This window comes from Nicotiana tabacum, chromosome 15, assembly GCF_000715075.1.
Source record: "Nicotiana tabacum cultivar K326 chromosome 15, ASM71507v2, whole genome shotgun sequence".
Taxonomy (NCBI): Eukaryota; Viridiplantae; Streptophyta; class Magnoliopsida; order Solanales; family Solanaceae; genus Nicotiana; species Nicotiana tabacum.
The window spans coordinates 93,492,708-93,503,323 of record NC_134094.1 but is presented as its reverse complement, the minus strand read 5'-3'; the positions used below and the strand labels follow the sequence as shown (position 1 = coordinate 93,503,323).

Here is a 10,616-nt window from a genome sequence, read left to right as displayed (position 1 = left end):
GATCAGTAATATTATCACCACATAGTTTCAATTGGGAAATAATTCTGAACATAGCAGAATTATACTCACTGATAGATTTAAAATCTTGTAGCCTTAGATGAGTCCAATCATAACGTGCCTGTGGAAGAACGACCATCTTCAGGTGGTCATATCTATCTTTCAAATTACTCCACAGTATGACTGGATCTTTAACAGTAAGATATTCCATTTTCAGGCCCTCATCAAGGTGATGGCGTAGGAATATCATTGCTTTGGCACGGTCTTGGTTTGATGCCTGATTTTTATCTTTGATGGTGTCTGCCAGACCCATCACATCAAGATGAATTTCGGCATCAAGCACCCAAGACATGTAGCTTTTGCCCGATATATCCAGGGCTACAAACTCAAGTTTAGAAAGATTTGACATTATTTAGAAAAAGAAAGTTCATACCTCTGTTACTTTCAAAGTATTTTCTCGAGATGGCAGAGTCTCGTGCTGATAACGTGTTATAAAATAAAGACTGTAAAGTAAAGACAAGTATAGAGAGAAACTGATATATTATTCAAACTTCAAACTTATGTACATAATGAACTGAATTCTCCTCTATTTATAGAAAAAAGGAAGCTGCTGTGTAAGCTGCTAATGCAAGCTGCTGGTAATCTGCTGGGTAAGCTGCTGCTCTAAACTGTTGTGCCAGATATAAATAATCTTCTATCATGAGTAATATTTATCCATAACGGAGTACCGAAAGAATAAGCTTTTTCAGGAGGCTTATTTCCAATAGAGTACTAAATAGATAAATGTATTTATGACGGAGTCTCATATGAATAAACTTCTTCAAGAAGCTTATTTACAACGGAGTACTAAATGAACATCCATTATATAATATATTCATAACATATTCTAAAATATTAATTTTGATTTGAAGAGGAAAAATAATAATTATTCAAATTTGGAGGATACATCCGAAAATCCTCGTGATATTAGACTTCACATATTATCTTTTAAGATGCATTCTTCACCGAACTCGTAAAGACGGAATGAAAATTTTGTGTTGGACCCCAAAAAAAGAAAAAAAAAAGGAAAACGACCTCAGTTTCCGCGGTATTCTACCAGCGCGTTACCCCGCGTTCGACGAAGGTGCAATTCACACAGTCAGCTTTTCCTTGTTTTTTCCTACATGTGCAATTGACGCAGTCTGCTTATTTCTCATTCGCTAAAACTCAGAAGTCCCCACACGAGGACGGTGTTCAGTTCAGCCTCCTACTCAGTCTTTCTCTGTAGTCAGAATCTAACTTTTTTTTGATCTTTCTTGGTTTCCCCGCCCCCCCTCCCCACCTCCTATAATCAATCAATCATGAAAGGAAAATGGAAAGTACCTTTTTGGGTGCTATTGGCGTTGTACTGTCTACTTCTATCTCAGTCGTTTAAGGGTTGTTTTTCTGCCTTTAGTCTGCCTCGTCCCTCTTGGAAGAAACAGTCCAAGTTTGGTTCCTCTCTTGTTTTTCCTCTAGCTGGAAACGTGTATCCTAAAGGGTATTTTTCCGCTACTTTTTCAATTGAATTTTACTTTATTATGTTCTTGGATTACTAATGGTCAATGAGTCTCTGCTGTTTTTTTTGGAGGGGTTGATTGAAAATTTCACAAATTCTTTAAAGGTTTTGTTATTTGATTTCTAGGAATTTTATGATCTTTGCGTTTGCGTGTAACAAGTTTTCTCTATTGGTTTTTATTTCTGAAGTCTTATGCTTAGAAGAATGCTGGTAGCCGTACGGCTCTTTCATCATATTCTTTGGCTTTGATAGTCTTGTAATTTTTCGGCATTTTTAATTTCCTTGAAATTTCTTGTACATTTCCTAGTTTTATGTGCTTTAAGACTTTAATCTAAACTTAAGGTTCTTCAACCCCCCAGAAAAAAAGTTGTACTGATTTTCTAGAAATCTAAGAAAGGTGTGTGAAGCTGTAAATGTAAACATAGAATGGACATTTGTATAGTACTGTTTATACTGCTGAAGCTATAACTAGTTGATGGTAGTCAAACCATGGTATCATAAAGAGCTTTGTTATCGCCATGTCCTCTGATTCCACTGGGAGTAGCTGTATCCTTCTCTTTCAATTCGTTATTCTCTCATATCCCCTTTGTTCCTGAGGCGGATCCAGGATTTAAAGTTTATGAGTTCCTATAGCGACCTTAAATAAATATACAATAAGTAAATGGGTTCACAATCAAATATTTATGGATATTTAGTGAATTTTGTAATATATATACAGGGTATATACAAAAGCTACTGGGTTCCCGGGAACCCACATATAATAAGCTGGATCCGCCCCTGCTTTGTTCCATCCTCGTGCTTTTGTTCTATGTGGGAACGGAAGTCCCATATTGGTAGTTGTAAAGATTGTGAAGCATACAAGGTGTAGGACTACTCTTAATGGCGTGAGGTCTTTCGGGGGAACCGTGCGGGCTTGGACCAAAACGGACAAGTATCATGCCGTATTAGAAGTATCTTTGGGCTGACTTAGCCCAACAACTTTATTGACCATTTTGCAACATGATTATTTGAGAGTTTTGGAGAAAATGAAGAAAAATTTGAATGAGGGATGGAAAGGAGAAGAAGGGAGATTAGGCTTGGCCTTAGGGAATGAGAATTTGAAGCTCCCGAAAGATGTATACGAATTATAATTGATGTTTTGCTGTGATCCTATTAAGTGATTGGCGCAACTTTGTTCATTCTTACTTATACCAACCGACAACTTTTATACGGGTTTGGATGTTGTGGGAGATGAAACTTTTGTTCACCAAGAGAATATCTGTTGTTAGTTTTTAAGTTTGAATTTCCTTTTATATTCATGTGTGAATTTTTGTACACTGCATGATTGGTTTCCTGTTCTCTCCCTCTTAAACCCGAATTATTCGTTTCATATGCAGGTATTATCAGGTGACAATCAATGTTGGCCAACCTCCCAAACCTTACTTTCTTGATATAGACACTGGTAGTGATCTCACTTGGCTTCAGTGTGATGCACCTTGTGCCAAATGCGCTCCGGTCGGTGACTCTTCTTTTTCCTTCTATAAACTTAGCTCTTTTAAGTTACGCTGGAAAAAAAAGGGCAGCCTAGTGCACAAAGCATCCTGAGTTCAGGCAGGGTCCGGGGAAGGGCCGCACTCCAAGGGTCATTAATTGTTGTGTTGTTTTAATATTTGAATGTCATGCAAGTGGTCACCAGTATCTTTCCTAATTTCTGCATATATCTATACCATTGCAGGCTCCTCACAGTCTGTACAAACCGAATAAAAATATTGTCAAGTGTAAGGATCCTGTATGTGCATCCCTTCACTTACCTGCAAACCATCACTGTCACACCCCTGACGAGCAATGCGACTATGAGGTTGAGTATGCAGATCATGGTTCGTCGTTGGGAGTTCTGGTGAAAGACGCATTTCCACTAAGATTCACCAATGGTAGCACCGTTTCACCTCCTCTAGTGTTTGGGTAAGAAACTTGTAGAGTACCCAAAAACTAATTTTTTAAAATTGTTAACCAACAAAACAAATGCTGTTTCTTCAACTTTATTCCAGTTCTAAAACTGATTCATGTGCTTGGATCCGCTTTTGCAGTTGTGGGTACAATCAAGAAGTGCCAGCCTCTACTCCTGCACCTTTTACCGATGGAATTCTTGGTCTAGGAAATGGAAAATCAAGCGTTCTATCACAGCTGAGTAGCTTGGGTCTTATCCGGCATGTAGTAGGTCACTGTCTAAGCGGGCAAGGTGGAGGTTTTCTTTTCTTTGGAGATGATGTCCTCCCGTCTTCTGGGATTGTTTGGACACCTATTGTGCGTGCATCTTCAGAGTATGTTCTGTCTGTAGTTGGTTTTTGTGTTTGGAAAATTTGACTTTGTGAGCAATGTGAATAAACTTTAGCGGATACTATGATTTCAGGAAACACTATTCTTTGGGACCTGCAGATCTCCTATTCAGTGGGCAGGCAACTGGAATAAAGGGTATACCAATAATTTTTGACAGCGGAAGTACTTACAGTTACTTTAATTCTGACGCTTACAAAATTCTGGTGTCTTCGGTAAGATAGAAAACCTCAATCCTAAATGCGTTTGCCTTTCACACTGGGGCTTATGAGTTATGATATTGCTGATTTCAGATTAAGAAAGACATAAATACAAAGCAGCTGACCGAGGCAGTGGACGACAAAAGCTTACCTGTCTGCTGGAAAGTCTCCAAAAGCTTCAAATCCATTCATGATGCCAAGAGCTACTTCAAGCCATTAACACTTAGTTTCACAAAAGCTAAAAATGTTCAGCTTCAACTGCCACCTGAGGCCTATCTTGTTCGAACTGTAAGTGCCTTCTTCAATTGCTCCATGAGGCTTATATTGCGGTTGAAAAGTATAAGTACTGATATTCGTTTCCTCTCAGGAGCATGGCAATATATGCTTAGGCATATTGGATGGTTCTGAGGTTGGATTAGGAAATTATAATATCATTGGAGGTATGAGAGAACGAGGCATCTTTTTATACTGTTCAACCTTAGTGTCTCCTTTTCCTTGTCTAGATGTTGAAAAATAGTGTCCCCTTGGAAAAAAAAATAGGATTCATGTTACCATTTTTATCCCCTACTTAACAAGGTAGTCTTGTCAAAAAATGTACGAGGGTACAACTTGGAGATATATCAATAATCAAACAGAAGAATATATGACCCAACATTTTCTCCAAGGACACTTTCTCAGATAGAGGAAGTATAAGAGTTCCTTCTCCACATTATAACTTCTTTTTCCTTTTCTTGATTTATGTATGCAGATATTTCTATGGTAGACAAAATGGTGATTTACGACAACGAGAAACAACAGATTGGTTGGGTTTCAGCAAACTGCAACAAGCTTCCATAGTCCTGGTAATTCCGACATACATTTCTTGCTTTCCACATTACTGCTGTCGCGAGACCTCACCAGAAACCAATCTCTTCTTGTATTGACAGCATATATCATGGTTACAGTGAAGGTTTTGGCGACCCCTACCGAAAAATACATGTTAATGTGTAATAGGAAGAAGTAGAGGCAGAAAGTATGTCACTATTGTGAGTAATGCGGCTTGTATGCCGATGTTTGTAATCGTGCAGAGGAGCAAATTTAATTGATTGGTCATACAGAAATTTCACTGTAATCATCCATACAACATATAATAGCAGTCAGTGTATATTCAGTTCATCTCCAAATCTATCTTCTATATAATCTATCTATCTATATCTATTATCTATTTTCTATTTGAACCAGAAGACTCGGTAAAATGTTGACAGACCAATATAACACTACTCCTATAACATGTTTTTTTCAAATAATGTAAATATGCATTCAACTAAATATTAGTATTAGATATAAAAACTGTGCAACTGAATGAGCCAATTGCAGAATTAAAAAATGTAACTCGATACGAAAAGATGCTGACTGTTTGTACTTTAATTTAACAAATAGATCAATTCTCTCAAAATTGTTCCTGCTAATTTATTTTTGTTTACCTTTTTTGTCACGACCCAAAATCCATAAAGGTGGTGATGGCGCCGGACACCACTGTCAGGCAAGCCAACAATAAATACTTAATTAAATTCTCATTTTAATATTTTTAAAATCGTAAATTTACTTCAATTTATCTAGGAAAAGATGAATTTACAGAATAAATACAATGTTTTCAAATTTCAATACTTAACATCCCATAATTATCCCAGAACCTGGTGTCACAAGTGCATGAGCATTAACTAAGAATGTAAAATAAAATACAACAACTGTCCGGAATACAAATTGGACAGGAAAAGAAAATACAATACTCTGAGGGAGACTCCGTTGGTTGCGAATCGTCGTAAAGAATGCAGCTCACCTAAGTCCCTACCATAATCGCGCCTATGCACCCACAAGGCCGCTAAACATATGTGTACCTGCACAAAAATGTGCAACAAGTGTAGCATGAGTACGTAAATCAACGCGTACCCAGTAAGTATCCCGCCTAACCTCGAAAAAGTAGTGATGAGGGGTCCACTCGTACACTTACTATGGGCTATAATCAATATACCAATGATATGATAAATTATGGATTTTTTTTTTATGAGGCAACGGTAAACACAGTAACATGAGACAGATAAACAATTCTCTTGGCAATAAGGGATTTCCAAATTGATTTTCATCTTTTAACAATTTATATCTCCGGTCAATGAGGCCATATCAAATTACCAATTTATCTCGGACCAGGGAGGCAATATCGTTATGTATAAATTTCAAAGCAAGCAATACAAGCATGCGCAAATCATGCTGAGGTTGTACGGCCTGATCCAACAAATATTTAAACTGTGCACTGCCAGAGGGTCGAATGGCGCGAACCATAGATGCATCTATTTACTACCGAGACGCTCGTCCCAATCCACAAATAATAATTATTTTTAAGAAAACACAAGTTTCTCATTAACAGTTAAATATCTCATACAAGGGCCTGTTTGGATTGTCTTAAAAAAAGTGGCTTTTAAGTTAAGTGCTTAAAAGGACTTTATAAGTACTGGAACTTATTTTATAAATAAGCAGTTACGTGTTTGGATAAAAGTGCTGAAACTTAAAACAAGCTGATGAAGTGTTTTTGTAAACAAGTGCTGGTAAGCACTTTTTCTTGTTAAAATGACTGAAATATCCTTAAAGTTGTTAACATTATAAAGAAGATGATGACCATAATATTATATTTTCCGTTCATAGCTTTAAATTCAGGGATAACACGTAAATTCATTGAATGATTTGATTTTAGAATATAATTTCACCAATTAAAAAAAAAGGAAGGATTCAACGACCAAAAAAATTAAATGTTATGGAACCAAAAAAAGAAGCCAAAAGAACAATATTTATAAAATATTGGAATGTATCAAACATTATTTAAAAAACTATTATTTGCTTCACGTTAACAACTTCAAGAAATTGACAAATATTGGAGAATGGGGAAAATAAATAGTATGTTGTAGGGTTTTTACTTAGGAGTAATTACGGGATTAAGAAAAATTATAAGGGATAAGAATGTAATATCTTTGGTCAAAGCAATATGGCTTTTAAGCCAATTTAGGAAAAGTTAGATTTTCCAACTTATTGGTTTTGGCTTTTTTTAAGCAGATTTTAACTTTTTTTAAGCCCATTTTTTGGTTGTCAAACACTTTCACAAGTTAAAAACTGCTTAAAAGCTGGTTTGACCAGCTTTTAAGCCCATCCAAACAGGCTCCAAACCTTCAAGTAAGTGGATTTAACCTTTATGCAATTCTTTTATCAATTTCAATCATGACTAAGTGATTATATTAGCAAGTAAGGGCACAAATATTCCAAGTATAGCATGATACGGGTCCTAAACTACACGGACAATAGCATAATAGTAGCTACATACGGACTCTCGTCACCTCATACGTACGTAGCCTCCCACAATTAGGTACAAATATTTATTTAATTCACTTATAGGGTTAATTCCCTCTTACAAGGTTAGAAAGGAAACTTACCTAGCTCCGAAGTTCCATAACCGACTTCCGAGCCCTTCAAACAACTTGAATCGATGCACAACGCTCTAAAACTAGCCAATGATTATGCAAACCTATTAATATATACTCAAATACTTAATATAATCCAATTTATAATAATTTCTAACCCCGATCGAAAAATCGATAGAAATCACCCTCAGGCCCACGTGCCCGGATTCCGAAAATTTTCGAAGATAATCATTACCCATAACCTTATGAACTCAAATATATAATTTATTCCCAATTCCATGCCCAAATTCGTGGTCAAAATCTAAAATACTAAATTCTAGGTTTTCTACCAAAACCCCCACAATTTAGACTAATTTTCATGTTCAAATCCATATAAACTCATGTATTTAATTCAAAATTATGAAGAAAGCACTTACCCCATTATGATTGATGAAGATGGCATTCCAAAGTGCTCCAAAATCGGCTCTCATGGGCGAAAATGAAGTGAGATAGAGCCAAACCCTCGCTTTCAAGGAGACACTGCCCAGCCCTGACTTCCCCACCTGCGGCCTCTTCGTCGCACCTGCGGTCCCGACTTCCCCACCTGCGGCCTCTTCGTTGCATCTGCGGTCTCACAGGTGTGGCCATAACCTCGCATCTGTGCATTCCCTCTGCCTAGCTCAACTCCGCACCTGCGCCTTTCCTTCCGCATCTGCGCCTTTGCAGGTGCGGACATACCCTCGCACCTGTGCTCCCAGATTCTTCTCTCACTCTCACACCTGCGATGCACCTCCGCATCTGTGACCTCGCAGGTGCAGACAAACCCTTCGCACCTGCGGTCACTGCCCAGCTTCGCCCAAACTGCACCTACGACCACTGGCTCGCACCTGCGACCCTTTTTGCGCAGGTGCGATCACAGCAGATATCAGCTGCCTCATCTTTTCTTTCAAGTCCAAACTCGATCCGTTGACCATCCGGAATCTACCTGAGGCCCTCGGGAACCTCAACCAATTATACCAACACGTCCTAAAACACATTACAAACTTAGTCGAGCCTTCAAATCACATCAAACAACGTCGAATTCATGAATCGCACCCTATTCCAAGCTTAATGAACTTTAGAATTTCAAACTTCTATGTTCGATGCCAAAACCTATCAAATCACGTGCGATTGACCTCAAATTTTGCACACAAGTCACATTTGACATTACAGATCTATTTCAACTTCCAGAATCGGAATCCGACCCCGATATTAAAAAGTCCAGTTCCGGTCAAACTTTTCAAAAACCTTCAAATTCCTAACTTTTGCCAAACGACTCCAAAATGACCTACGGACCTCCAAATCCACTTTCGGACGTGCTCCCAATACCGGAATCACCATACAGAGCTATTCTCAGACTCGAAATTCCAAACGGACATCGATAACATTGAAATACACTTCAACCCAAATTTATGGAATTCTTCCAAAATGCTAACTTCCACAATAGGTGTGGAAATGCTCCCGGGGCATCCAAAACCCAATCCGAACATACGCCCAAGTCTGAAATCATCATACGAACCTGCTGGAACCTTCAAATCCCGATTCCGAAGTCGTTTACTCTAAAATCCAATCTTAGTCAATTCTTCCAACTTAAAGCTTTCGAAATGAGAATTTTCTTTCCAAACCGACTCTGAACTTCCCGAAATTTAATTCTGACCACACATACAAGTCATAACACCTGAAGCGAAGCCACTCAAGGCCTCGAACCGCCGAATGACGCGCTGGAGCTCAAAACGGCCGGTCGGGTCCTTACATTCTCTCCCACTTAAACATACGTTCGTCCTCGAACGTGCTAAGAACTGCGCTGAAGTTGTCCGAAATCACTGTTTAGCACCTCGTGTACCTACCCGTGCTACCACAACTCAGTTGAGCACACTGGTTCGAGTAAATATGAAGATACTCTTTTTGTTTAGTCAAATTAGCCTTAGAGCCAAATTCCAACATCCAAAATCTTCTGCCAGGCCTGTTTCCAACATACGAACACTATATCAATCACCACACGATGTACCAAAACATGACTGCATACCTTTGCTTAATTCACACCATGCACCGCATAATTTACATGACCATAATAATATCCTCTGATAACAATAGCCGAAATTCCACGAACCTGATGTCCGCAACACACCTCATGCCACACACATGTCCTGCTCCAACTCTTGTAATGCTGCCGCTGCGGAAACGATGCGTAGAAATTTACAACCAACTACCGAGTCAACCATTCATTGAGTTTCTCCCCTTGACAAGAACCATTACCTCATTCTGGACTGAATACCGATATTTACTCTTTAACTATGCCTAATACCGATCTGATCACACTGACCCCAGGTCCAATAATCCCGTCTCTCCCAGTATAAACTGCTCAGGCAATAAGCCACCTCAGACTCTGCCAAAAATCTCATGTGATGCCACAACGTGCCGACAAACTACAAACATGAATGTGATACATAAGGAAAACGAACTCTGGAAAGGACTACTCAACCCACGTAACTAATTAAACAACCGAAAAGGAGTTATGAACCTTCCTCAGAAAATGAGAAACGAAACGCACAAGAATAGATATAGGGAACTGTACTCAACATCACGCTGTTGCGACGTGCAACCCGATCCAAACAACATACCCGTGGCGGCATGCCACCTGATTCACACATAATAACCTGTAAGGAATTAGTTATCAAGCTAAAATGCTCATACCTGTGAAATACCCGAATATCGGCCACAAATATGCCAAATGCATAATACCATCCATGGGGAGACAGATAGCTCCATACGCTACAAAAATCAAGCACAACTAAGGTGCGATATATGATCTAACTCTCGAGAACTATCCTGCTCACATAACACCATTGCTACGCGGAACCTCAACACATATGAAATCATCAAGCCATTTCACAACTCACACGGCATAATATAGTATTATATGAAATAGTCGGCGGCGAAATAACATCCAACGTTCGAATACTCCTCCACAAGGAGCACTAAGCTGAAATGAGCACATCGGGCCCGATATAGAGCCCACATTCATATCTAGATCCATCCACAGACCTCAAACCGATTCTGACCGTACCGCACTAGGCTAATAACCTTTCAAAGGTCCATAATGAC

The 10,616-nt window shown here is 38.7% G+C and overlaps 1 protein-coding gene across 1 annotated transcript; it reads left to right on the top strand.

The window, feature by feature from the left end:
• The first annotated feature begins 1,003 nt into the window (after positions 1–1,003).
• On the top strand, positions 1,004–5,202 carry LOC107776126 (aspartic proteinase Asp1). Its single transcript, XM_016595960.2, has 9 exons — positions 1,004–1,516; positions 2,911–3,028; positions 3,249–3,475; positions 3,601–3,834; positions 3,924–4,062; positions 4,141–4,335; positions 4,415–4,487; positions 4,796–4,889; positions 4,974–5,202. The coding sequence occupies exons 1-8, from the start codon at positions 1,338–1,340 to the stop codon at positions 4,882–4,884; spliced, it is 1,254 nt and encodes a 417-aa protein (XP_016451446.1). The 5' UTR covers positions 1,004–1,337; the 3' UTR covers positions 4,885–4,889; positions 4,974–5,202.
• The last annotated feature ends 5,414 nt before the right edge of the window (positions 5,203–10,616 follow it).

Bases quoted from the DNA above. Each gene is read 5' to 3' on its own strand.
- LOC107776126 (XM_016595960.2), top strand. From the start codon at position 1,338: ATGAAAGGAAAATGGAAAGTACCTTTTTGGGTGCTATTGGCGTTGTAC. The intron at 1,517-2,910 runs GTATTTTTCCGC...TTTCATATGCAG, and splicing joins GGAAACGTGTATCCTAAAGG to GTATTATCAGGTGACAATCA. The intron at 4,488-4,795 runs GTATGAGAGAAC...TTATGTATGCAG, and splicing joins AAATTATAATATCATTGGAG to ATATTTCTATGGTAGACAAA.